General features: G+C 44.0%; 2 protein-coding genes across 3 annotated transcripts in view; one reads left to right on the plus strand and one right to left on the minus strand.

The window, feature by feature from the left end:
- Window positions 1-3,538: 3,538 nt before the first annotated feature.
- EMC3 (ER membrane protein complex subunit 3) lies at window positions 3,539-7,363 on the minus strand. Its single transcript, XM_013201829.3, has 8 exons — window positions 7,106-7,363; window positions 6,974-7,031; window positions 6,441-6,534; window positions 5,780-5,884; window positions 5,078-5,159; window positions 4,830-4,909; window positions 4,135-4,217; window positions 3,539-3,781 (listed from the first exon to the last, which is right to left on the minus strand). The coding sequence occupies exons 1-8, from the start codon at window positions 7,258-7,260 to the stop codon at window positions 3,653-3,655; spliced, it is 786 nt and encodes a 261-aa protein (XP_013057283.1). The 5' UTR covers window positions 7,261-7,363; the 3' UTR covers window positions 3,539-3,652.
- A 2-nt stretch (window positions 7,364-7,365) lies between these two features.
- The window catches only part of FANCD2 (FA complementation group D2), a 52,005-nt gene continuing 31,968 nt past the window's right edge, over window positions 7,366-27,402 (plus strand). The window contains exons 1-17 of one of the 2 annotated variants that reach the window (XM_013201828.3): window positions 7,366-7,519; window positions 8,129-8,215; window positions 9,547-9,681; window positions 10,716-10,783; window positions 11,585-11,688; window positions 13,101-13,164; window positions 15,563-15,615; window positions 18,213-18,291; window positions 19,012-19,136; window positions 19,958-20,045; window positions 21,015-21,119; window positions 22,296-22,396; window positions 22,914-23,022; window positions 23,779-23,814; window positions 24,143-24,286; window positions 25,397-25,531; window positions 26,991-27,122. In XM_013201828.3, coding sequence (XP_013057282.3) covers window positions 8,149-8,215; window positions 9,547-9,681; window positions 10,716-10,783; window positions 11,585-11,688; window positions 13,101-13,164; window positions 15,563-15,615; window positions 18,213-18,291; window positions 19,012-19,136; window positions 19,958-20,045; window positions 21,015-21,119; window positions 22,296-22,396; window positions 22,914-23,022; window positions 23,779-23,814; window positions 24,143-24,286; window positions 25,397-25,531; window positions 26,991-27,122 — 1,545 coding nt within the window. In that variant the 5' untranslated portion in view covers window positions 7,366-7,519; window positions 8,129-8,148. The remainder of the gene's footprint in view (window positions 7,520-8,128; window positions 8,216-9,546; window positions 9,682-10,715; window positions 10,784-11,584; window positions 11,689-13,100; window positions 13,165-15,562; window positions 15,616-18,212; window positions 18,292-19,011; window positions 19,137-19,957; window positions 20,046-21,014; window positions 21,120-22,295; window positions 22,397-22,913; window positions 23,023-23,778; window positions 23,815-24,142; window positions 24,287-25,396; window positions 25,532-26,990; window positions 27,123-27,402) is intronic. The other variant, XM_048053792.2, reaches the window with a different exon arrangement.

Genomic DNA, 27,402 nt, shown 5'->3' on the forward strand with positions numbered 1-27,402 from the left:
CTGGGTTTGGTTGTTTTTTCAGCTTTCGTTAAGTGACCTGAAGCGCAGGTTGAACAGCTGCTGGTTTGTGGGGATGCCTGGTGCCGCAGGAGCTCTTTCAGCTGGGCCATGGCAAGTAGTGCGAGGCTGCGCAGCCCACCCTGCTTTGCCAGGGGGGATTCAGGAGAACAGCACACCGCTGTGTAAATCGAAGAGTCGGTACTCAGAGGTTGCCTTTTCCCCTCTGCAGCACTGGGCCGCTCATCTCTGGTGGCGTAATGAAGCTTGTCCTGACCTTTCTGTGATACTTGGCAGCCTCAGTTATGGCTTCATCGTCATTCCTCTTCCTCTGCAGAACCAGGGTGCCCTGCCCTTATCACCATTTTCTCCAGTAGCGGGTGTTGTTGTTTGGGCTTGTGGCTGCATCGCTGAAATGGTTGTCCTGCAGCCGCTGCAGCCTCCTTTGGAGGCACGCTGAGCAAGTACCCTAAGTTCAGCTGGAAAAGACTGAGGAAGCTGGTTAAACGCAGCAGGCTGGTATGCATTTAGCACTCTTTATAGTGTGGGTGCACGTTCAGGGAGTCTTGGGGGATTGTCTGGGGGATCGAGGGTGATTGTGAGAGCAAAAGCCCCAGTAAGAAGGTTTATAGTCTTCATGTGGTGCTGAGGAGCTTGATCTTAGCTGGAGCCTCAGAGAGGGTTAGAAGAACCTTGATGTAGAAGAGCAGATCCCGAGTTTCGCTGTGAAATGCTGACCGTCAAAGCACGGCATGAAACTCCTTGTGACCATCTGTGGCTCCAGAGGAACACGAGGTTGCATGTTTCTCTTCAGGGAAACAGGGCGGTGGGCGGTGTTTTGGGAAATGAGGGAGGGAGGAAGGAAAACCGTGAGAAAGGGAGTATAAGAAAGGGAATATAGACTAGTCAAATTCCTATGCAACGTGGAGGTTGCCTTGAAGAAAAATGATCCAAAACCAGAAAGTGGAGGACAGGGTAAGTTTTATGCAATAGCAGAGGTCAGTGGCAAAACCCTGTACTGATCTGTGTCAAAACCCTGTACTGAGCTGTGTCCTTTGACGTTTAAGTAGGAACTGGGGAAGAAGGGAGAGCACACTGGCAGTTTTCTGATGTGGAGGTATTCAGGTATTCTATATAAGTGCATGGGCTTGCAGGAATCTCATGCGAGAATGCCGCAGGCATGAAATGAGATGAAATTCCCTGTTACAAAATAAAGGCTGGGGGTGGGGAGTGGGGAATGACCTGAAACACTAGTGCTGCCAGTGGAGCAGCAGTGTTCTGGAAAGAAATCTCTGAGGCAGAGAATGTCTCAGCGCTATGACTCTTAACAGGAGGGCAAATGATTTTGCTAAAAACAGCGAATTGGATGTGTCTCAGTCCTAGCTCAGCTCCTGTTTTGTTCATCCCAAATCAAAGGAGCCAAAATAAAAAGGGAAGAAACAACAGCCACAGTTATGGCAACTTCTGCTTAAGAAACATCTCCCCAGGTCAGTACTCTTCACCCTGGGGAAGGGACAGCTGAGGAGCTCCTGCAGTGCTCAATTCTGGCACTGAAATACACGAGCCAGGAACAGCTTCTCCTTGTTCCTCCCAGTTCAAAAAGGTGATCAGGTAGGAGACATAAAACAAGATCTGTGTTTATTTTCCACACCTAGCCCAGTAAATAACTGGACCAGGGACTACAGGGCATCCCAGTGTGCTCGTACGTCCTTCTGCTGGTGTCAGGCATGAGGGTCTCTGCGGTCTGTGGGGCTGACTCAGTGGGCAGTTGTGAGGTGCTTATAAAGGTGCTTGGGAAACAAATAAAAGGGAAAACAGCCCGTGTGTTTGCGACGTGTGCACAGAAGTGCCTCCTCTGTCTCTGCTCCCCAAAGCCCTCTGAGCAGCCATTCTGCCCAGGAACAAAAGCAGTGAAAGGGGAGCCAAAAGTTGCCTGTAAGACCACCACGAGTGTGTCCACCAGCAAGCTGACCGGGGCAGAAGGAAGCTGATGGGACTCTGCAGCACTGGGGAACCTTGGTGCAGGCTTGGATCGGAGGTGAAGGTGGGCTGTGCCATGCTTTGCTGCGTGCAAGCGTGGAGGATCTTCTTGTCCTGACAGCGTGCTCAGGGAGGGAGGTAAGAGGGGGTGGGCTGTAATCGCAGACTGGCTTCCCCTGCCTGGTGGGCATCAGCCATGGGGTCACCACACCACCTTGGTGTGATCTGGGAGAAGCCTGGGGTCCCCGAGGGGGCACTGCTCGTCACAGGGCCTGGCTGTCCCGTGGGGCTGTGTGGGTCAGTACTCGGTGAAAAAGCTAGAAAGCTGCTTCGGTGGAGACCAGGTGTCTCTCATGGGGCACGGTGAGTGAGGGGTGGGTATCTGCAATTCCTTTTCCCAGCTCTCTTCTGCCTTCTTCCCCGTGAATGTCCTGGCAGCAGTGCCTGCCCAAGGCAGCCCTTCCTGGCTGCTGCGGGATGTGCCAGGGGCTCAGCATGGGCTTGGGGGACGTACACGGTGCTGCTGGGACTCCCTGTGAGCAGCTCGCCAGGCTCCTGCTACACCCAGGGGATGTTTTGCTGCTTGGAGGCTGGTGTGTATGCTTTCCATCCTGAATTTAAAGTTCAAGCCTCTGCTTTTTTTCAGAGGCCAGCTGGATTCAGAGGTGCTTTGTAGGCTATTTAGCTCATTGCAGTTAACATGTCTGCAAACGAACCTAATTAATTGACCAGTTTTCCTATATTGCACCTGGAAATCTTGGGGCAAAAGTGACTACTCCCTCTTCTCTCACACTGTGGAGGGGGTAGCTCAGCCACCAACAGGTGCTAGAAAAGCCCCTGTGAGAGCCAGTAGTGGTAAAGGGGACACCTCTTTTCAGTTCTACATTGTTGTACAGAACTCTCTCTTACCAAAAGAGAAGTAATGCTTAGCCTGCCAGTCATACAAGGTACAAAGACCAGAGCTTTCTCTGTCACAGTTACTGCTCATAAATTGTAGGTTAGCTCTTAATTGTCAGAGCAATAATCTAGCAGAAGTTGCTTTATTGCCCTCTCTCTGCAGGGAAAAAAAAAAAAAAGCCCTCTTTCAGAAAAATTCTTACTCATGTTTTTGTTTTCTTCTGAGAAAGCATCAAACCACAATTATTGCAAGAGGAAAAGAGATGTAAGAGGAAAACAGGTATCCTCTTTATAAATAGGAAGGACAACCAACACTTCAAAAAACTGAAACCTCAACCTGCTACTGAAGATGTTAGATAACACATCAGTCAGGTTTGAGTTGTTAATGTGATGTTGTCTTGTTCAAAAGACAACTGGCTACAAAGCTATTTAAACAGATACATCCAGAAGTACAGGTACTAGGGTTTTTTCAGTCTCAAGAAATTTTCAATACCTTAATAAGTTGGTTGTTTTTGTACTAGAATTAGAAATTTCCCTTTTTTCCTAAAGCATATGTAGCCCAGGAAGAGTAAGACAACAGCTAGAAACCCACCCTGTGACATTTTGGCTCCAATATATCATACTTGGGCCTGAGCCTCAAATGACAGTTGCGTAACCACAGTACTGAACGTGGTGTGTTTCTTTTATTCTCAGCTTTGCTAAAATACATTATACAGTTTTACATAACGTTTCTTTTCAAATGCCTTTTAGAAGAAGATCCAACAGCATATTCTCAAATTCAGAAGATGGAGGTCTGTAGTTCTTCCTTAAACATGCCTTCAAAATGGAGGTCTTTTGCCATGAGCTCTTCTTCTACATCTTCTAAGGCCCACTGATGATCAGTCAATTCCAAAGCTTCCCATTCCGTCTTCATTGACATTAAACACAGGCAGAGAAAGAAAAGCCACTTAGTATTAAAGTAGTTGACAGCACTTTCTGTACACATTAGACAATAACTAAGAAAAAGTCATCTTCTGCCTTTGTATGTGAGTTTTTTAAATCAGGAATGACTGCCTCATCAGGTATGACTGTCTAATCAGGTTTGCTTCAGGGTACTATAGCCCTGTCAGACTTCCATATACCTCATCAGTTGTCACCTCTAATTTTAGGAACAGGAATCCAGAACAATTCCCTTGCTTGACAGGGGGAGAGGAGGAGTTATGCATAGCCTGCAATCTTGTAAATTCACAGCAAAGAGAGATGCAGGTGGAAATACTGTACCTTAAATGCTTTGTTAGTATCTGCTGGCATGGCCATTGCTGCACCTGTCATTTGTTCTTGCATCACCCTAGACTGATCTGCAGCTATAAAAAGAAATGAGAGGCTCATTCTTATTTGACTTAAACAGGACTGCTTGGAGTATAGTGCCACAAGGCTGGCTTCTTCCTAAAGACTAAAAGGTTGCGACTAAAAGGTTGCACAAATCCCCGGAATGCAACATTAACTTGCTAGTGCAGCTTCTCACAAGATATTTTGTCCCCATTCCTTATATCTTAGCTAAATTTACTTAAAAGAGGCAGACAGACAGAGGAAAATGTGGTCGTCTATATTCTCCATAACCATCTTGCCTTGCATCTAACAAGAAACAATCATTGCAGCTTTCCTTAAAATCGATCCTTGCTAGAAACAAAAACAAACACAACATCAAAGTTTCTATGCACCAATTTGATGAGAAGAAAATCATAGGTTAATTACCATGGAAGTTTACAAGCAGTTAGCCAAGGGCTCGTGCAAAAAGATCTGGGTAACTGCTGCAGGTGGTATCAAACCTAGCCCGTGGAGAGTAACCTCAAAGCGGTGAGAGAGGCTTCGAAGAGCTTTTTGGTTGGAAATGTAGAAATCCTTCCCCAACCTCCCCCACAAGTCATCCAGTGGAAGGAGAAGCCAGCTCTTTCACAGAAATGACACTGTCTTACCATTATCTTGGCCCAGGATGAGGGTATAAATGCTTCTGAGTCCAAACACATTCAGGAAGTACCAGGAAGCAGAGCTCACCCTGAGAAATCAGAATAAGGATGTCTGATCTCAGTTCAGTGCTGCCTGTGCATGGGACGTGTGGCTCGTGACCTTATTTCAGAAGCATGCACAGGCTACTCAGGGGTTAGTAATGCACCCAGTGCTCCAAATAAACATTCAGCCTTGCTCGTGGAGGACACACGCTTACCAGGATGCATCTAAAGTGAGCAGTTCAATTCCCTGCTGTAACATTGGTTTAAAACGCAGCGTCAGAGGAAACGGAACCTTTGCTGCAGGACAAAAAAAAGCCCAGTTTCACAAAGCAACACTAGGTAATTGCAGAGCAAATTGCAAAGCCAACAGATGTTTCATTCATTGAATCTAATGTAGTCTGAAAGTAATGCATACAATAGCAGATACTTTCAGACAGGCTGTAATTCAAGTATTGACTTTAATATGGAGTCTTTCAAAATGTGATCAGGCAGCCAAACTCCCCCAGCTGTTTCAGTGACTGTTAAGGGGAATATCTTTTCTGAAGGAAACAGCTACCACATAAATAGTAAGGAAAAAATAAAAAAAACAGAACTATGAATTTGAGGGAGTATTTCTGTTTTGTATACTCTGCATTACACGGGAACGGACTGCCTGGCCATGTTCAGAGGAAAATCCCTTACAGCAACTGGAAGGCCAGACTGTTTTCTTTGCGATCCCGTCCGGCACCCTGAAAACAACCGTCTGTCCTTTACTGTGGGGCCAGCAAGTCAATGCACTCCATAGAGCAAACAGCAGCAGTGCCACAAAGACAAACCCAGCTGCTCCCACCCCAGAGGAAGTTTTTGATGGAGCCTGGACCCAAGAGGTAGTCACCCAACACGGCCAGACCCAGGGGTTTGCAACACCACACACTTACTTGTGACAAATCCTGAAAACGTCATATTGATCCAACCACCGATGAGGATCATAGGCAGGACGTTGGTTACATTCCCTTTCATCATATCTGTCAACATGGTAGGATCTGTAATTAAAAGATTTAACATAATGTGGGAGTGTATCCCATTAAAGGCAAACAAGAGTAGCACACAGTGTAGCAGTGGCTGCTGGTGAAAGTGTCTTGTGTTCCCTGCTGTGTGTGACCCCATCCCTTGCTCCGTATCTCTGAAATTAACGGATCCCTCTGCAAAGCTAGTTAGCTAGAAGAGTGACGATGAACAAGGCGGCTGGTTCGCTCTTTACGTTTTTGGCCGTGTTAATGAGTTATATCAGTTTAGAGAAGGTCCTGCTGGAGCTGGTGCAAAAAAAACAAACAAGAGACAGGAGAACATGCAGGACTTCCCATTTCCAGCAGCACTGTGACAGTCATGGTCTCGTGAGATGCTGCAGGCAGGCGCCTGGTGCCGTTAAACGAAATGAAGTGACCCGACACGCTGCTGCCGAAGGGAGCGATCTCCCTCCCCCCAGTCCCACCCCAACCCTCACATTCGCTGAGCTCTTTGCCAAGGAGGCTCACCTTGCTGCCTTGGCAGCAAGTTACACATTTTCTGCCCAGCTATATTCCTTATACCTTAACATACCTGTCATCGGTGAAGGAGGCACTACCTTTCTTTTTGTTTTCTTAAAGAATCCATCCTCTGGGTTATTAAAGTAGTATTTCCGAGTCAGGAAAGACTGGAGAAAAAAAAAGCCAACACCAGTAGCACCGTAAGAAACGAAAGGAGGACAAGGTTATTTCTTGCTCCTTTAGACACATTATGAGCTATTTGATTAATTTTTTTTTCCCAGGTATTTTACTAAATTATACCCTAAAGCTCTTTACTTCTTTAATGTCTCCCTGAAGTACTAGCTTCGAGTACTCGCTCTGTTTCTCTGAAAGCCTCAAAATATTTCCAAGAAAGAATTCTCTTAAAAAGAATCTACGTCAAATAAAGACCTTTTGGCACTTTGTGCAGAGTCTCTGCTAGCTCAGTACCACTCCCGGTATATCTGCCGTTGCTGTTCCCGCACCCTGCCCCACGGGTTTCGCTGTACGAGCCGTCTGTTAGCAACCGAGCAGACGCGAGCGGCTGAGCCCCGCTGCGGGACGCGAGGCTGCCCCTGCCCCCCGTACCTGCTTGGGGATGTACTTCCCGTTTTCCCGCAGGACCCTGCTCCGGATCAGGACTTGGCTGCAAAAGAGAGCTGTGGTGAGGGAGGGCAGGGGCGGGAGGGGCCGGGCCCTGACCCCGACCCCGACCCTGACCTGTCGGACACCTGCTCCTGCGTGAGCCGCTTGTCGCTCTGCAGCAGGATGGAGACGTAGTGCCGGATCATCCCCACGAAGAAGGTGATGAAGACGATGGGCAGCACCACCCACAGCCGGATGTTGGAGTCCAGCAGCAGCTCGGGCTCGCTCATCGCGGCCCGGCCCCGGCACCGGGCCCGGCCCCGGCCCCGGCCTCCTCCCGGCTCCTGCTCGGCCTCCGGCCGCCGCCGCTCCGCTCCCGGCTTCCGCTTCCGCCTCCCGCCGGAAGGACGTCACCGCGCGCCGCTGGCGGGAAGCTCGAGCCGGGAGGCGCCTCAGAGCCCGCGCCCGCCGCGCGCTACCCACAGCTCCCGGCGCTGCTCTGAGGTACCGCGAGGTGCCGTGAGTCGCGAGGCACTTTGCGTAATCTTCGTGAGTTAGGGACGGGTTCCTCACCGCGCGGGCCCTCACTTTCAGCTATTTTTGCCCCCTTCTCAGCCTTTGGAGGTGACTCGGGGTCTGTTTGGTTTCTGCCAGGCCCCGCCGGGAGAGCAGGGGCCCGGCGGCGGTCCGCGCTGTGCTCCCGCAGCTGCTTGCCCGGCTGTGCGGGGCTGGAAGTCCGCCTGCGGTCACCTCTCCTGGCTGGGCTCACACCCGCTAAGCTTGCAGCCCTTTGGGTGTGCGCTGAGGTCGCTGCGTTAAATTTGAGACCTCGGTTTAGCTAGCTGCTTAATTTGTACGGTGTCTGGAGGAAACGCGGACCCCGTTTTAGGAATTTTGGAAAAAGCGACGTGTCCTGCTATTTAAATATGGCAAGCTCTAAAATCCTAACCTGTACAGCAGAAGAGCGTGGTGTGATACTGGTCAGCCAGGCAGTCTGCCTGCCTTTGGAAAAGTCATATTTCCGGAGCATTTTGGTTCGCTATCCAGTAATCCATTCTAGAGTTGCATTAAAAAAAAATTGAATTAAAGTCACATTTTCTTCTGAATTAAAGCTATATCTCCTTTACTCACTTGTCTTTTCTTCCTGCTTTCTTATAGGCGACAAGTGATTTGTTACCATGGTTTCGAAACGGAAATTGTCAAAACCTGATGTTTCTGGAGAGAACTCAAAACCAGACTTGCCAAGTAGGTGCTCAGGCATAATCTTACAAGAACTGGAAACCTGTTGGTAGCGGCAGCAGCTCCAAGGGAGAGAGGACAGGCCATAATGGCAGTTTGATAATCTCAGTAGCTAATTGTTAATTATGCTGTTGATCTTGAGCGCTATTGTTTTATGAAGCTGTGTGACGCAGTACAGGCAGGCAGCAGGAACAACCACAGGCACACGGCTAAAATGCAAAGGGTAGATTAATTCCCGTCACCTCGCCAACCAGGGGATTCCTGGAGCAACATCCAGCAGCTGCACACGAGCAGGGATGCAGGCATCGCCGAGCTCAGGCCGTGCTAGATCACTGCCTCCAGCTGGCACCTGTTTATCAAGGGTTCACGCAGGCGCAGTTTTTACCACCATGCTGTGATCCTCACGGTGCTTGTTTGATCTTCTCTGTACCGAGGTTGGGAGCTCAAGTGCGTCCGATAGGATGCCTCCGAGCCTACCAAACACCTCTATTACTTATACGCAGATGTGCTACTTGCCGAATACCCAGGGCACAAACAGTAGCAGGTACAATTTATGTGCTTTCCTACATTACTACTCCCAGACTTTACACATTCCCAGCTGCAAGATCATTTGTACGTATTTACAATCCTCCTTGCCAGTCTTCAGTTCTGATCCCATCCCCCTCGACGATTTTCCACTTTTAACTCCTTCGTCCCAACAGAATCGCAGTAAAATAAAACTAAAAGCAGTGCCATATCTTTTATTAGTCCCTCTGTTCTTGTACCTTCGATCAACATCAATCATCTGAAGCTTCAGCACCTTGGCTTTTTGCAAACTAATCATATTTGATCAAAAATTATACCTCTGAAGCCAAAATAACCTCTCTACGTAGCTAGAGGGAAGATACTTTTTTGCATTAGCACGTGGGTGGATCCCTAAGTGACAAGTTTAGTGGAAGAACCTAAATTAAATTTGTGCTTTCCAGGCCAGAGGGAAGTATGATTCTAGTATTGTGCAGTTTGTAATTTGTTAACAAATACGTCTCGCTTGGGAGTATGGCACCAAAAGTATGTCTTCCTGCCTTTGGTTGTGGACCGCTAAAAGTGGCGGTTAGGAAATGTTCCCGTGTGGTGTCGTGCTGCAGGGGTAACTGTTTGATAGGATCTCTGCGTTGGTGTTTGGGTTAGCTAACGCCTGCTGTCAAATAGAGCCTCACAGTGTTGTTTGTTGGTCTGGTCCCATAAATGTGTTCCTGTAATTTCTTACTAGAAGGTTAATTTTGAATTAGTTCTTTTTCTGGAAGTTCCCTGCTACTCTTTTGCACAATAATTTGATGTAACTCGTCTTGTTTTCTCAGAAACAAAGAAGTCACGGGCTTCTGATAAGGAAAAGGCCTCTGCCCAAGGTGGACTGGAGAGTGAGGGAGTATTTGAAGAGCTCCTTAGAACATCAGGAATTATACTGAAAGCTGGGGAAGGGCAGAATGAAATAGGTATGGATTTAACACTTGTTCTTTCTGTTTGTATCTTAAAGCCTGCAAAGATGACTGTTACAAAGTAAAGACACTTGTTACTTGCAGAGTAAGAAATGCTTGGGCGAGCTTGTTTGAAAGTTCAAGGAAACTTTCATCTGGACTCTTGTTTGTTATATGCTTCTTGAATTGCACTGCTCCTGCCTAACTGAGTGCATCACTTAAACTCATTACGCCTGCTTTTTGAGTGGATACATGTCAAGTCAAAAGACTTCTGAGAGATTACTGGAGGTATCTGGACTAAGATTAGACTGCATTTGAGTTTACAGTCTTACCTTTTTTTGCTAGTTAGACCAAGATGGATGAAACAGGAACACGAACACCTTTTAGCTCAGACGAGGCACTGCAGGAAGCATCTGTTTGGATGGAGCTGCTTCACCCTAGTCATGGTCTAAGCAGAAAGTTGAATTGCTTCATGGGGTTTTCTATGTTTCACCTCTATGAGACAGTGAAGCTGTACTTTTTTACATTGCTGCAGTGGGTTTGAGCAGAGGAAGACTTCTTTAGGATGGCAGGGCCGCTGAGTGGTTTATTTGTGTGACATTACACGCTGTGTCACATGAATGAACTTCATGGTTACAGGACTGATTTTGCTGGAAGATGGCTACTCTGTTATGTTAGGCAAAGGGATTTTGGGGTTGCACATTTGGCAAAGATCATGTTGCCTCCTAAGGACAGAAAAAAAAAAGCCTAGGGATTCTTCCTGCACTTCTTGACTCTCATTCTGTCTGGAATAGATTTGTGTTTATCTGCCAAAAAGTGTGGGAGTTTGTGTCAAGCCTGGTTAGTGCTACTAGCCACCCTCAGCCCAGAGTGGAGAGAGCTCGCGTGGTGGGTAACACCACTCGGGCTTTTGCTAGCTGGAATTCTCGACAGAGCAAATGCAGAAATAACGGTGGATGATCCTGAGAGCTTGTACCTAGTGTAGCTGTTAGTGCAGTGTTGTATGGCTAAAATACGTCTGATTCTTTATTCTCTTTAAACTTTCTCCTTAGCTGTAGATCAGATGGCTTTCCAGAAGAAGCTCCGCCTGACCCTAGAGAAGCACCCATCTTACCCAGGCGTAAGTAGCTGACTATGTTTTGGCAGGAGCCAGATTTAAAACTTTACTGTGTAGTAAAAGGCACAGATGCAGCTGCCTTTCTCTGCTGGTCTTGTACAGAAGCATGCAAAACTTGCTATTTCTCTCAATGTCATCATCCCAGCCTTTTGGTCTCATTGTTCCTCTGAACAGTTAGGCACAAGGTAACGGCCAGCACGTACCCCTGTTACCAACCTTGATGTGTTTGCTCTGAGGTTATTTTTTCGTAATTCAAAGCACAACTTCTGCATTTCCAACCCTATGCCTTGTCAAAGTAATTCACTGGCAACGTTATTCAATAAACAAAGACTCTTAAAGAGAGCACAGTAGTTTGCTTAACTTTTCCAGTGGAAGCTTGGTTTTGTGTTAGGTGGGAGCTGGCAGTGTTAAAACTGTCAAGATTTGGTGCTCCTCTCCAGCAACAAACCCAGCACGAATGTCCTGAGGCCAGTGATTTGAATCCTGCAAATGTTTTTGGATGCAGTTCTTGTCATATTAAATGTTGCTGTCTCAGCTGAACAGGGAGGTGGGGAAAGCCAGGTTAAATCAAGGTGAAGTGAGAGACTGTTGCTTTAGAATTATTTTGTAAACCAACCAGTGTTTGCTTTTGGTTGAGGCTATAGATTATCCAGCATTCCTTCTGTGACAAATTCTAGCTCCCTGGCTAGCTGGATAGGAAACCTCTTTCCTGCTTTCATCATCTGCTCACAAAGTGCGTCCTAAAAGGCAGCAGTTGATGAAGGCATCTTCTCAGGAAGTGAGTAATCTCTCTCTGCTTTGCAGGTTGTGAAGCAGTTTATCAGTGGATTGGAATCTCACATCAGGGACAGAAACCAGTTCAAGAACTGCCTTTTGCCATGCGCTCCCGTACGGACTGAGGGGTCAAGGTCAGGGAAAATGTATTTTTTGTTCTCCCTTTCAGTCAGAGCTGGTCTCTGCTTAAATGTTGTGCAACAGTGAGTGGAGTGGAGGGAAAAGCTGTAGCTCCAGCTGATACGTAACAAGACCTGTGTCTTATGCAAAAGACCCTGTCATTCTTTGGTTTGAATATTTTCCCCTTTCGGACACCTATGGAAAAATGTCTTCTCTCTTACATGGCTGCTGATTTCAGGGCAAGGGCACCTGAAACCTCCAGTTTGGTTTGACACTGGGAATCTCCAACCAGCATATAATGTCATTTCTTTATTTATTTAGTTCTTTTAACGTGTAGGCTTTCCTATATTTTAAAATATTTTATATTCTCACTCAGAAAATATGAGATGGTGTGGTGGTTTTACTCAGCCAGGCAGCTGAGCTCCACTGCAACTGCTCTCTCACTCCCTCTCCTCAAAGGGAAAGGGGGAGAAAATATGATGAAAAGGGCTCAAGGGTTGAGATAAGGACAGGGAGATCACTTGACTATTATTGTCATGGGCAAAACAGGCTCAGCATAGGGAGATTAATGTAATTTATTGCCTATTACTAACAAGCTAGAGCAGTGAGAAACTCCAAGCAAACTAAAAATACCTCCCCCCATCCACCCTCTTCCACCTCCTCCCCCGAAGCAGCACAGGGGAAATGGGGGCTGCGGTCAGTCCCTGACACTGTGTCTGCGCTCCTTCACGGTCCCTCTCTGCCCCTGCTCCCCGAGGGGCCCCTCCCACGGGATGCCGTCCTTCCCGAACTGAGCCTGGGGGGCTGCCCACAGGCAGCAGCTCTTCAAGAACTGCTCCCACACGGCTCCGTACCACGGGGTCCATCCCCCAGGAGCAAACTGCTCCAGCACGGGTCCCCCACGGGCGGCAGCTCCCCCCAGATCTACTGCACAGCAGGTTTTTTTTTTTCCCCTTTCCTAAATCTGCTCTCACAGAGGCGCAAACAACATCGCCATTGGCTCGGCTCTGGGCAGCAGTGGGTCCCTTTGGAGCCAGCTGAAACTGGCCCTTGTCTGACATGGGGCAGCTGCTGGACGCTTCTCACAGAGGCCACCCCTGCAGGCCCCCGCTGTTAAAACCTTGCCCCGGAAACCCAATACAGACAGTTACGATTGAAAGATGTTAAAACCTAGCCATTAATTTTCATATTTCACTTCTAAAAGAATTCTCTTAGAAGTCTTGGAAGTGTAATTTCCTTGCAGTTATCTAGTAATGAATGTTTACTAATGCTCCTGCTGTATTACCTACTGTTTTGGGGGCTGCCTTTGGTATATAAAGGAAGTCATTGTATGTGTTGGTTTTTTTGTTTGTTTTTTAAAAGTACTGGAAAGAGTTACTTTGCTCTCCTCCTGTTTTTACTACAACTGTGGAATCTCATCTTGCAGGACTTTGGTGCACTCATATTGTGAAAGCCTCATAAAACTGCTTCTTGGAATTAATATCTTACAGGTATGTACACCTTAGTTTTCTCTTTACAGTGGTGTTGATTTATTTCGGGATCCTTTGTTTATGTAAGTAGAGGATGAGTAGAACTGGTGGTGAGGCAGAGGAGGCCGCATCTGGAAGAGCATCCGTTATCAATGGGCCGAGGCCAACTGTATGAGCCTCCACAAGGCCAAGGGCCGGGTCCTGCGCTTGGGGCACGACAACCCCGTGCAATGCTCCAGGCTGGGGGCAGAGTGGCTGGAAAGCTGCCTGGAGGAAAGGGCCCTGTGGGTATTGGTTGACAGCCTGCTGAACACGAGCCAGCGGTGTGCCCAGGTGGCCAAGAAGGCCAACGGCACCCTGGCTTGTGTCAGGAATAGTGCAGCCAGCACGCCAGGGAGGTGATTGTCCCCCTGTGCTCTGCTCTGGTGAGGCTGCACCTCAAATACTGTGTTCATTTTCGGGCCCCTCGCTACAAGAAAGACATTGAAGTGCTGGAGCATGTCCAGAGAAGGGCAATAAAGCTGGTGAAGGGTCTAGAAAGCGAGTCTTACGAGGAGCGACTGAGGGAACTGATGTTATGTAGCACAGAGAAAAGGAGGCTCAGGGAGACCTTACTGCTCTCTCCAGCTACCTCAGAGCAGGTTGTAGCAGGGTGGGGGGTGGTCTCTTTGCAACAAGCAATGTGACAAGAAGAAATGGCCTCAGGTTGCACCAGGGGAGGTTTAAGTTGGATATTAGGAAAAAATTCTTCACAGAAGGGGTTGTGCAGCATGGGAACAGGCTGCCCAGGGAAGCAGTTGAGGCACCGTCCCCGGAGGTATTTAAGACGTGTAGATGTGGTGCTTAGGGATGTGCTTTAGTGGTAGACTTGGCGGTGCTAGGTTAATGGTTAGATTGATGATCTTAGAGGTCTTGTCCAACCCAAATGATTTTATAATTACTTGTTTCTTGAGGGACACAAAGATGCTTAGGGCCTGCAGCACATGGCATGTCAGAAGAGACAGCAGGAACTATCCTTGTTTAGACTTGAGAAAGTTAGGGGAGGGCTTGGCTATCTGCAGCTATCCAGTTGCATGGTGTAGAGAAAACAGAGAGAGTCTTCTCAAAGGTGGGCTGAGGCAGGATGAGAGATGACGGTCAAGTTAAAGATGGGACGTTCTGAGAGAATTTAACCACTTCCACTGTGGAGAATGTAGTTAAATCTTGGAGGTGTTTAAAAATGGACGAGACACTGAGCAATGTGATCTAATGATGATGGAGTTTTAAGCAGAGACTTGGACCAGAGAACTCCCAAATTTCCCTTCTAACCCAAATTTTTTGATAATTAAATTGCAGCCCTGAACAAGCCTTACAAGGAACCAATCCATGTGAAAGGACAGAGGCCCTCCCAAGATTTCCTTGCTCCTTGAGCTCAGTTCACTCACCTCTTGTATCAGTCATCTCCCCTTCCTGCAGCTGCTAATGGCAGTTGTGGAAGAGGGAAAGGACAACGGGTGTTTGCTCATCTTCTCTTCCTCTGCCTTGTCCTGGGGCAAGGAAGGGAAAAGTGAACATACAGACTGTCCTTGTGCAAGAAATGTCCAGGCAATAAGACATGGTTCTCTTTTCATCCCCTTCTGTCTTTTCCTTTCCCATATGTGGCTCCAAAGACAACTCCTTTCACCCTACAGTGCAATCGAAGCTCCTGTTCTCCTGCCTTCCTGGGAGCTGGTACTCATCCCCCATAAAAGAACCACACGTGTGAAGCAAAATGCACTGTGGTGGTACTTAAATAGTACTTAATAGTTGCTGTTAAATAGTGAATAGTTGTTTTTGCAAAGCGTTGCTGGTGATAACAAGTTCTATTAAGTTGGATAGAAGTTGCATCAACACGTATATGGAGCTGAAGGTGACATATCTCACGAAGGCATGAGAAACCTGAGAACAGCTGTGGATTTAAATCCTCTTATAATTAAATGTTTTTTCAAAGTTCTTATTTTAAATACATCTGTTTTTTAGAGTTGCATTTGGGCCAGGATTAAAGGGGGAAAAAAGAATCAGACTTGCAAGGGAAATGGCGAGATCATGTAGGTAGTTTTCAAACCAATCTAAAGTTGATGCTTCAGATTCTTGTGTGGTGAAAAACAACTCAGATGGGTCTGACAGAGTTTGGCCCAGAGGAACTGTAAGCTCTGCCCACGTGGTTTGCTTCTGTTAGATTACGTATATAGCTTGCCCTGTGTTTTTCACCTTGCAGGCTGTGCATCTCCTCTCTGGCAACAGGGAAGAGATTTCTTTTACAGGAAATGCTTTTCTTTGTTCTTTTGAGTCTTCTATTCCCTGTGTATTTCAGCTTTTGTGAAAAGTTAGTTTTGATGGCAGTGCCACAGCACAAGCAGTAAATCATCATCCTAATGTTGTCTTTTTACCTTCCTTCTAGCCTGCTGTCATAACGCTGTTGTTGGAAAAGATCCCTGAATTCTTTTTTGATGTGTGAGTATAGACTTTTCCCTCTAACTTGAAATGAAATTTCTTCTTTTGAACAATTACCAGCTGTTTGACTTCGACTGTAATTTCAAACTTACCTAAAAGGATCTACCTAAAAAAAAAACAAAACTTAAAAAAAATATATAAATGGATGTCTGCACTGCTTTGTTGTTGTTTGTTTGTTTATTCATATATGTGTAAAATTATTTGTGAGTTACTATGCCTTTTATACTGCGGATGCACATAGCAGAAAACAAGCTAATAGAAGCTTAAATACAGACATACCTCACGATTCATTATGCCTTTGTTAGCTACTGGTGCAAACTCTGGAAGTATTTCAGTAGAGTGTCCCGGTATTTAAAAAGGATGAAAGTGACTGGCAGTGTTTTAGGTGGCTGTTAGATGCAAATAGACTCTCTTAAAAATGCAGTTCTTGTTTAAACAAGGAAAACAGAAAAAGAACAGAAAAAGCATTTTTTTTTTTTTTTTGAATGTAGAACATCACAGCAGACTGGGAGATCTTGAGGCACAGCACAAGAGAGATTTGAACAATTAAGTTCTTTTTCAGTTGCTCTGGAGGCAGAAAGCTTGCTGCAGAGTTAGTGGAGCAGGTCAGGGGATAAGAAGCTGATGCTATTCCTTGTACGGTATCTGTTCAGCGTTGAGTATCGAGCAGGATACAAATGCTGTACAGAGCCTGAGAAGTTGTCCCTCACTGAAATCTTGTTAGAGGAGGGTTTAACACAAACAGTGACAAGGACTGAATTGCTTTCACTCAAGAACTCTAAAGAATCTTGATTGTAAAAATGATAAGCTGTTAATTGTGCTGTGAACCCTTTTTATTAAAAAACTCTTATTGACTTCGGAAGGGATGTTTTTACACTTGTTTCTTATCGAGCTGTATGAAGAGTGAAGTTTTTTTTCATGCGTTAACGACCAGTTAAAAATGGAAACAAAAAAGTAGAAAGAAATCCATTTTGCAGTACAAGAAGGTTTTTAGGACAGTCCCTTGGAGATCTGGGTTGTTCAGCATGTTTGTAAATGAAAAAGGAAAGGAAGAGTGAAGTAACAGCCTATGGCAACAAATTTTCAAGATAATCTAATCTAAAACTGATTGTGAAGAGCAATAGAAGTTTTTTGTTCAAGTATGGGACAAGAAAGAGCATTCATTAAAGCTGAACTGTACCCACACGTGGACTGACCAGCTAATTTCACCCAAATCTGACATAAAAGCATAAACCTCTACAGGTTTAATGCCACCTGATGCCTGGACAGAGGAAATTTAATTTATTAGCCTACTGTAGGAAGGGTGGGGGCAACTTGGGTTTATCCATGCTGTTTGGAACAGCCAATTCATTAATACATAGACCAATGTGACCAGAAGTTACAGGTGAGGGAGGATGCCTCAGTGCATCTGTATGAGCCTTGTTTTCTTAGAAAATCAGACTGAAAATAATTCTGATTGTGTAAATACAGTGGCTAACTCAGTATTATCATTGGGGAAAGACATCCTGTATAGATAGTTCTTTTTTTTTTTCATTTTGAGCATACGTTTAATGCTCAGCATTAGTCAGAACAGCAGACAATATTAGGAAAGGAATTGGGAACAAAATGGAAAGCCTCAAGGTTCTCACAGCCACCTGGTGACTCCCTTTGTTCCTTCTTAATATAGCCATGGGAAATAATGAACAAACATGCTTTATACATCACACACATCACTGTAAATGCATGGCACAGTCACATTTTGAATGTGGCAGTCTTTCAGAAGTGCTAGAAAGGAAAATATAGTAGAATAATTTCTATATAAGTAGGGAAAAATATTGTAAGTAAAATAGAGTTCTACCTGCCTGACGAGCAGGGAGAGGACAGAAAAGCAAGTGAAAGCAAGAAAGATTTAAAAAAATAAATAAATAATAAAAATCTGTGAAAGCAAGAAGGATTTAGAAAAGGTATCTGAGGAAAGTTTAACCCATGTTTCTAACTATGCAAGGCAGCAAACTTAAGCGGAAGTACTTTTTCAGATAATTACCTTATATAATATACCTAATTACCTTATGGTATATACCTGAATGTATAATTACCTTACAGTTTTGATGTTGCAGAGTGTAGAGCCTTCTGCCTTGGGAATTTACTAAGCTGTGTATTGTTGGAGGCTGAGTGGAAACTCTGAGAAAAGATGGCCCTGTGCATCCTCTGGTGCTCAAAACTTGTCCGAATGCATCTAATACCGACAGCAGCTGGGGGTGAGGATACCAGGCTCAAAAGGAGGTTTAGGCTAAGGTAGCGTAGCCATACGTATGGCAGAACAGGAGACCTGAAGTGAGGTCATATGGCATGTTTTGGTTTTTGTGCTGTAATTAGGGTGTTGCTGATAGTGTATTAAAACATGCTGACAGTATCCCTGATTTGTGTGTCCAGCAAGTAAGAAGTGGGGTTCTTCCTTCATGGTGCTAAAAGCTCCAGAGGTGTTAATGATATTTTCACAGTGTGATTTTGATAGCTGGCTAATACGAATTGCATCTCATGGTCTTGCTGACCAGCAGCAAAACCTTTGAGTCTGTCTGTGGATCTGACTAACCCGTGTTTCACTTCTGCTCTTTTAGTGTGGGTACATTTGGAACAAATTTTCCCCGGCTCATTGTCAACCAGTTTAAGTGGCTTGATAGTCTTCTTGACAGCCAGGTGGGTACTGATGGCACAAACACCTGCGTGTTTCTCCAGTCAGCTTCTGTAACACCTCTCAGGTGGGATGAGATCAGTTTTGATGCTAATGAGAACAGATGTTTCCTTATTCACATCCTGAAGGGGAGATGGGATTTAATTCTTGTTTGTGTTCTTTTCTTTGGTGACTTTTGGACATCCCATTTTATTTTCTTCTTGTCTTGTTCTAAGTGTCCTTTTTCATAAATTTGTATCTGTACATATGTATCCACATGGGTGACCCCATTTTAAAGCAGTCCCTAACCAGAAGTTACAGTCCCCTCCTGTGTACTTTTAACACAAGGTACTGGATACTTGCGAGCATCTGGGGATGAATTCTCTGTTCTGGCTTTGATGGTTCTTTTCCTTCTTTCCCTTTCTAAGTCAGCAGTCTCTGTGAGTTACTTTGTCCTGGAGGGCTGTTCCTAAGGAGAGTTGCAGAATGAACTGAATCAAGACCTGACTCTGGGAAGCTTGCTGTTGGGTTTCCCAGTTTGCTTTGCTCAGCAAGATAGTCATATCCTACCTGTAAAATGCTGTTTTTCCTAAAAGTCTATGCAATGATTCCCTGCTTCAACAGGACAATGAGTTAAGGGACAGTTGGCGTAAATCCAGGCAAATAACTTCCTGAGTGATCTTTCATGCATAGTATTGTTGCCATTCTAATGAACATGCACTTTACGAGTGTTCCTTTTCCTGTAGGATCTCGTCAAGAAGTTAATGCAGATGCTTAGTGTGTCTCCTGTACCAATTCAGCATGATATTATCACCAGTTTACCTGAGATCCTGGAGGATTCCCAGCAAAGTGAAGTTGCCAGAGAGCTTGGGTACAGCTGATTCCGCACCCCCCCTCTTCCCTCTCCTCCCTTTTTCTTGCTCTCAACAGAAAAAAAAAATCATGTGTGAATGTAGTTTGTACCAGGAGTGACTAAAGCAGCACAATAGTTGTTTCTCTTAATGGTAACATTCAAGGACAACCAGCACTGGCTTAGGATGTGTGCTGTTATGCTCTTAAAGAGATGTCTAAATGCTCCAGAAGTGTCTTTATCTAAAAAAATAATAATTATTAAGTTCTTGAGTACATGGGTGCGGCGCAGGTAGATTCCAGTTAAGCGCTCATTACTTCTGCTGTGATTAGTCACTTGGTTATTACTATCGGCATCTTTGGATTTGTTTTGGATTCTGCCACGGTAAGGGTCAGCATTGCTTTTATTAATTAAAAAACCACAACACACAACAAAATAAACCTGTTCGTGAAGCAGAACCTTCTAGCTCTTTTATATACTTTTCTCAAGCATTTTTCCTGACCCGAAGAACAGGATGACCTTACACCAGTAGATATCCGCCCAGGGAGCATCACATTAAGCTAGCCCTTATATCTGTCTTTTTTATGGTGTATTCATTTTACACAATAATTTCTTTTTTTGGTAGCCTTAGCCTATATTTAATTATACTCATCCATGTTTCTAGTTCTGGTCATTACACAGTTCACTTACATTTATGCCAGTGCTAATTATCTTTTCACTCTGGTGTTTGTTATTTCAGCCTACCCCTGGTTGTAACCCTGGTACATCCTATTCCTTGTACTTTGTGTTCCCATTACATGGTTCTATTAAGATAATTTATTTTCTTTTTTCTTGCATATCAGCTGCTTACTAAAAGAGGGCAGACGGCTGACAGTTCCAATTCTGGATGCTCTTTCTCATTTGGATCTTGATGCAGAACTCCTTGCTGAGGTAAGTGCTTCTACTGAGTGGTCAAACAGAATCTAGCCCCTGCATAGCGATATAACAGCAAGAGCTGTTTGGTCATTCAAAATATTTTGCTATATATGACTTCTGTAGGCCTTCAGAAGTTCTGAGCTAGCTGGAATTGGAAAGGAGTCTTGGAAACTAAAAATATTTTTGGAAACATTCGTGAGGGATTCATTGACAAGCATACTCTGGCTGTTACAATATCCGTTCAAAAGTTTCAGACAAGCCTGTTTTAGAAAATGCAAAAGCACTTTGCCTTGCTGCAGTAACCATTTACCACCCATCTTAAACCCACTTATTGTCACTGTACCTCAAAAAAAGAAACAGTGACCAGACTAGACTGCTGTATTCTAAGTAAAGGCAGGCTGGTGACTGCATCATCATATGACCATAGTTTTCCTTGGCCAAAGGAAAAGAGATCATGTGCCTTGGGTCTTCTGGATATGCTGGATTGTTATGCTTTCAGTTAGGCTTCTAATGAATAGAATAACATTCGTTCATTTGAGTGCATTAAATACTATTTTTCGTAGTCCCCAAAGGCTAGTGCTGTGTAACGTGCTAGATTCTTCCATGCTTTTCTCTTTTGAAAGCCATTTAAAAATGATGGAGCCAATCTCTGCTTGGCAGTGCCAGGTGATATGTTAAGTGGCAGAGGCAACAAATTACAGTCTGGGAGGTTCAGGTTGGACATCTGGAAAATGGTTTGGGGTCTGCAGCAACTGCGTAAAGAGATGGCAGTGAGGGGCAGCTGGTGGAGGTTGTCCTCCATTCCTGGAGATCTTCAAAACTCAGCTAGCAAAGTCAAGGTCAGCCTGATCTAGTACTGGCAATATTCCTGCTCTGAGCAGAAGGCCGCAGGAGAAACCTCAAACGATCCCTTTCCACCGACTTAATCTGTGTATCTGTGAACCAGAGTCTTAGGGCTGTGATCCAGCATTGCTCTCCCCTCAGGTGCAGCAGTCTGCCATGACCATTGTACCTTCTGTAAAACTGGAAGATTTGCCTGTGGTGGTAAAATTCATCCTCCATAACGTCAAGGCTGCTAATGCAGTAGAGGTACAGCATTTTCTCTATACTAAAGACCAATGAGTTTTATGATATATTATAAGCTTTATAATATATTTTCAAGTACAGTTTTTAAAATTGCCAAGGATGAAAGCACATGCAGAAACTATCTGTCCTTTGACGTGGATTTGGTTATGCCTTCAGGCATGAGAATTGAAACCTCCTCCTTTTTGCTGGCCGTTGCAGATTTTTCTCATTTGGTTTTAGAATTTGCATTTATTTATTTTTCAGTGTTGAACACCTTAAAGAACTGAAAGTAGTGAAATTATGCTGAGTTAAGCTCCTAAACTGAAGAACTGTTTGTGGCAACTTTAAGCCTCTGAATTTTATCTAAGAATTTTCATTGTACAGACCTTTTAGGGGTTCTAAAATCCTAAAGTATCCAACAGACCTGGGATTGCAACTTGGTAATTCTCGTTTCCTCCACTGAGTTCTGCTCTAAAGTCTGTTCTAGAAACATTCCCAAAGTAGTGATTCTCCTGTTTAGAGGACTGTTTTCATTTTCGTATGTAAGAATCTTTTGGTTTTGAGAGTCACTTTATCAAAGGAAACATAGAATATTTTTTTAAACAAACAATTTGTTTTGTTGAGCCAGCCTTGCTGAACTATTGAACAATGCTTTTTTTTTTTTTCATCCTTTGAGGAAGCCTCAGCTTAAGGCAGATGGGGATTGTGATCTGCCCTAATCTTTCAGCAAAAGCACTGAAAACAGTTATACCTGTAACGTGCAACCGAGTCTGTGCTGACCCACAGCACAGCACTGACTATTTGACAGCAGTCAAACTGGTGAATTCACACGCCCCAGCATTTGTATGGCTGTCTCATATCTTGCTCTGCTGCTAAACAAGATAAAATTAATTCACAGCAGCTTCTAGCATAAATAGATGGGAATTTCATGTAGTAGCTGTTAACAAATCCTCTCCTGCTTTCTGTATGCATGCATGCATGCATTAGATTGTGACATTATGATGAAGAATGAAGTGCTTTCACTTTTTAAGTATTTAAAAAGAAAAGTTGAGCATAGCTAAATGCTTAGGAATCTTAACAAATATATGAGTTTTGATTTGTAATTCTAGGGTTATTCTGTGAGATTTTTTCTTTCCCTTAGCCTTCTCTGTTTCTCCCTCATGTGTTAGAGTGATTTGTGCCAGGATTTGTGTTCTACAGGTGATTTCTGATCTTCGTAAGAGCTTGGATCTGTCATCATGTGTTCTGCCACTTCAGATCCTAGGGTCCCAGAAGAAGCTTAAAAGCCAAGTTCAAACCAGGTACTTGAGCATATTTACATGATTCTGCAGAGGTGAGATGGGACAAGGTGACTTCAGCTCTTCTTTATCTGGTCTCTGAGGCATGCCTAGTTACATACGTGAGCCTAATTTATCTTAAGTAAAGGTGCTGACACCCTTATTCCTTCCTGCTTGGTATTAGTGTAACACACTTGTCAGTCCTTGCCCAGCCAGCTTCCCCTGCCATTTTTATAGTACCTTTTGAGAAATGACTGTCGTGGCATCCATGTCACGTACATGAGGGTATGTGGCTCCGTTAGTGATGATATTGCTGCCAGTTCACCTGTTTTAACTTCCTTCCAGTATGTCTTAGACTGGTCCTGCGACCTCCACTTCTACCCTCTTCTGAAACTCCCTGTCCTCGCCAGAACACTCCCTTCAGAGAATAACATAACTTTACATAACGTAACATAACTTTACATAACTGCCATTGCTGGTAGCTGCCTTGTTCCTTTTACTACAGTATTTACAGAGGCTGAGTCTTTCTGATCATTTACAGTTCTTCCACGAGCCAAGTAACCACCAGCCAGAATTGTGTGAAGCTACTTTTTGATGTGATAAAGCTAGCTGTAAGATTTCAGAAAGATGTCTCTGAAGCTTGGATTAAGGTAAGTTGTGTGCTTTGGCCCTTGTTTCCTGATAGAATTCAACCTGTAGGTTGAGCCTGAGCTTTCTTCTAATCAAATGTGGCATTAAAAGACAAATGTTAGCCCATCATTTTACTGACACAGATTTAATTTTGTTCCAAATCAGGAGTGCTTTTTTAGGAGTCTGCTTCCTTCTTCAGTTACTGATTTCCCAGTGCTTGCAAGCTGGCCACTAGGTTCCACTGTATAGACCCCAGATCTTGAACTGCATAGTAAACCTGATTCTACGTGTTTACAAGAGAATTTTGAAGAAAAAGTCTTAGCATTTTTTCAATCAGCTAGAGAGCAAAAATGTTTACCCATCTGCTGAGAATGAATTTTATGAAGCTTTAAGGTGCTTGAAAATATCTGTCAGGATATCCGTATTGGCTGGCATTGTGGCTCGTTGTAAACCATGAAACTTGTACTTGTTCTCAGCCTTTGATTGCTCGGTACCTTAGGTTTGTGTGTGTGTTTGTCACGTGCGTGTGTTTGTCGTCTTTTGACAATGTCCGTGCTGAATTTTCATGCCCGTTTTTTGAGTGCCTTCTGGATTCTGTGCTGTTTGCAAGATCCAGTTTGCTGGCTTTGACAGCTGTCCTGTTGTAGAGAAGAGAAATCTGTGAGCAGTATTTCTTTTGGTGTCTGCCTTTTTTGATTTGACTCCATGTAACATTCATGGTTTTGAAATACAGTATTGTACTTTAATGTAACAGCATTCTTGTGTTTTGCTCTTAGGCTATTGAGAACACCACATCTGTGTCTGACCATAAGGTAATACTTCTGAGTAAATTCTGGGAGATTTTTCTAACCGAAGCAGAAACTGCAAATGATGTTGCGAGGGAGGTTCTATTGGTATTTGACTTGTTGCTACTATAACAGCCATCCATTTTCATTGTAACTCTTAGTTCATCCCTTCTAAATGTCAGGGGACAGAATTAACCTGCTTTGAATTTGTCTCGTGGGGCTGATGAGTTTTCTATAGTTGTGGCTCTTGGGAGTTTTTTGAGCTCTTGATTTTCTTCTTAGTTTTGACTTCATAGTTGTCTAGACTGTTTCATATCTTTTCAGCATGATGATCGGTGCTTATTTCCTCAAAAAGGTTCTGGATCTGATAGTTTTGCTGCTAATCCATTCTACCAACACCAAGAACAGGAAGCAAGCTGAGAAGGTACTGAGGAGCAAAATTCGGCTGGGCTGCATGCCAGAGCAGCTGATGCAGAATGCCTTCCAGAATCATTCAATGGTCAGTGCTGATTCTGCACCAGGACACCTTTACTCCTTTATCCCTCACATATCTTGTCAGATGATGATTTAACCCTGGACTGCGTTATGTATGCTTACTCCTGAGGTTTCTTTTGGTCACCGATCAGTCTTCCAAGGCACATGTCCTTTGTTGTAATGGTCTGTTTTTGTTTGTTATTTTAGAGATCAGAGTTCCTTTATTTTGGTGCAAAACCTCTCAGCCTTTATGTGGTCTAAGCCCGAGATCTCTACTGCATGTTCCTGACATGCTGTTGTCTCCCACAGTACTTTTATAAGTTCCTATCTTTACATACACAGTTTTTTGAGTGCAATATTTTCTAGGTCTAGATATGTGTATACATATATAGGCATATGTTTGGATAATACTATGAGAAAACTGAAAATATCTGAAAAATCGAGAAGAGTTTTCAGATCTGAAGGATCTGAAAAACTGAGAACAGATCTGCAAAAGTGAAGAGAAAACTAAAAACTGACACAGTGCTTCTTGTAGATATGGGGGAGCAGGTGAAAAACACTGTTGAGAATTTAAAATAAATTAAACTATATTAATGCCTTAAGTGAAAATATCTATTCTGAATATAAGTGACTTGAATTCAATTTTTGTTTAACATCCTTCCACTTTATTTGTAAATAAGAGCTTGTTTAGAGGGGCTCTGAATGATTTATCTAAGTTTAGAAGGTAACTTAGTGTATTCTGAACATCTTGATGTGGCAGAGTCCTTCTGTTAAAGTGGTGCCAGTATCATTTCTGTCCTGGGGCTTTTATTTAGTGGTGTATAGTTATAAAGTGACTTCTGTGGTGTCACTGATAAGGGGTATACTGCTGAGAACTCTGCAGCTTTGCAGATTGGCTTAACCAATCTGTGAATTCTTTGTGTGGAGAAGGTTGGAGAAACCCATTTTGGTGTGCCTCATCTGCTCTTGTTGCTCATTTGTGCTAGACAGGACAGCAAGAGAAGGCAGGAAAGCACTTATTAAACTAGACAAAGCTTTCGGAATGAGCTGTAGCATCTCTTTAGAGACCTGAGAGTTGAAAATGGGCGGCAGCAGCAAACTGCTCTCTAAAGATGTCTGTATTTCTGTTTTTCAGGTTATCAGAGACTTCTTCCCTTCAATCCTAGTACTTGCTCAGACATTTCTGCACGCTGCACACCCAGCCATAGTCTCCTTTGGCAGCTGCATGTACAAACAAGCTTTTGCAGTCTTTGACTCTTACTGCCAGCAGGTACAGTGTGATGGATAGCATTTGTTTTATTTGTGCTTGTTCACACTTTGTTCTGGAACGTATGCCCTGATCCTTCAGAGGGGAGGGGATTTGAGGCAGTTTGAAGCCTTTGAGAGAGATCTAGGCTGTAGAGTAAGCCAAGCAGAAGATGGAAAACCATTGCAGTAAAAAATCACTGTGATGATCTTGTAGCTACCAGAGCCTTACTCAAGTGACTTAAGCGCAGAAAGCCCTAAGAGGAGCCAGGAGCAAACTGGCAGGCCTCAGAGGTGACAGAATGAAAAATACTTGTGGAGCAGAGGGGACTGTGCTTTTGGTTGTTTTTTGTTGTTGTTTGTTTGTTTGTTTGTTTGTTTTTCAATTCAGAAAGCACACAAGTTGATTGAGCTGTAGCCTGAAAGCCAAGGCTGGACCTCAGAGTCACAGAGGAGATTTGTTCATAAATCCTTATTTCTCTTCTATCTTATTTAATCACTTTGAGCCTCTTCTATTTAAAAAAAGCCATTGTTCTAGTTCGTATTGAAACAGTTTCCTTGGGGAACTTACTGTGATGAAAAAGTTTACACAGCTTCCCCTCAGAGCTCTGACCAACTTGGACTCCTGTATATTCGGAAATAATTGCAGGCCAGACTTTGTTTATGAGTTACGACACCCGTGCTTACATCAGAAAGTTTGGGGTCTGAAAACAGCTCTGCACGAGCTTTTGAATGTATTTGCACTTTTTTGGCACAGTTTATTTATAATTAGAGCTGTTTCCAACATTGCACCTGTATTACTTGGTATTGCAAATTTAAAAAATAAGCAACTGAGAAAAACTTGAAATGTGAAGACATGCAGTGCTGTTTGCAGCAAGTTAGGGAGTTTAGTAATGTTTTGAGATGTTACAAATTTCAAAAGAGGATGGCTGTATTAACAATTAGTGACATAGGAAAGACCCAGAGCCCCAGACAGCGGATTGGGTTGGAGAGAGACCCATGTCTAGAAGCCAGCTGAAGTAAGGCAAATAAAAAGATTTTTGAAACAAAAACATCTGTTTTGAGCTGCTGTTGGTCACGAGGGTTGAGACACTGGAAATGCTGTAATTAGAGGTGATATCTTCCTGGGTAAGGTGCAACATTCTGTGTGCCTATGAAAATTGTATGGGTTTTTCTTAATCTTATGTGATAGTAGCAAATAGAAGAAGCTGCAGGAATGTTAGCAAGCAGGCAGGAAAAGATTGGTGAAGAAAAGCTTTATGAAGTCATGGAAGCTTTTAGAACTGAATAAAACTCAGGCTGAAAGAGCCTGTATTGTGGATAGTGGGAATTAAAAAGCAAACTGTGAGAGGGGATTTGGAATAATATGGTTGAGTTTCAAGGTTACTATCTGTACTTGATCAATATATTTCATATGAGCAGAACAGGACAGACATTTTTCTGCTGATATTTCATTGCGGTTTCTCTGGTGGGTGTTTCCTCAGGAGGTTGTGAGTGCTTTGGTGACTCACGTGTGCAGTGGAAACGAAGCAGAATTGGATATTGCTCTGGATGTTCTCACTGATTTGGTGATTGTGCACACATCCCTGCTGATGCGCTATGCCACCTTTGTGAAGGTATGTTTATTTCTGCGGGCATCCTACATTTCAGGACCCTTACGGTACTTTACCCCAAATCCAGAATAGGTCAGTACTTCTCAGAAATAGCCTTAATGGAACAACCCATATTTGTAAAGCTATCTGTTCTGAGAAATGCAGTGGTCAGAATGAAAAGGAATCTGTTATGGAAGGGTGAGCTGAAAGATTGGACTGTTTTTCTTTGAACATCTGTGTTGGGATAGAAAAAGAAAAAAAAAGTTACCTGTAAATGGAGAACACATACATTGCAGAAGAAAAA

Source organism: Anser cygnoides, chromosome 10 (genome assembly GCF_040182565.1).
Source record: "Anser cygnoides isolate HZ-2024a breed goose chromosome 10, Taihu_goose_T2T_genome, whole genome shotgun sequence".
Classification (NCBI taxonomy): Eukaryota; Metazoa; Chordata; class Aves; order Anseriformes; family Anatidae; genus Anser; species Anser cygnoides.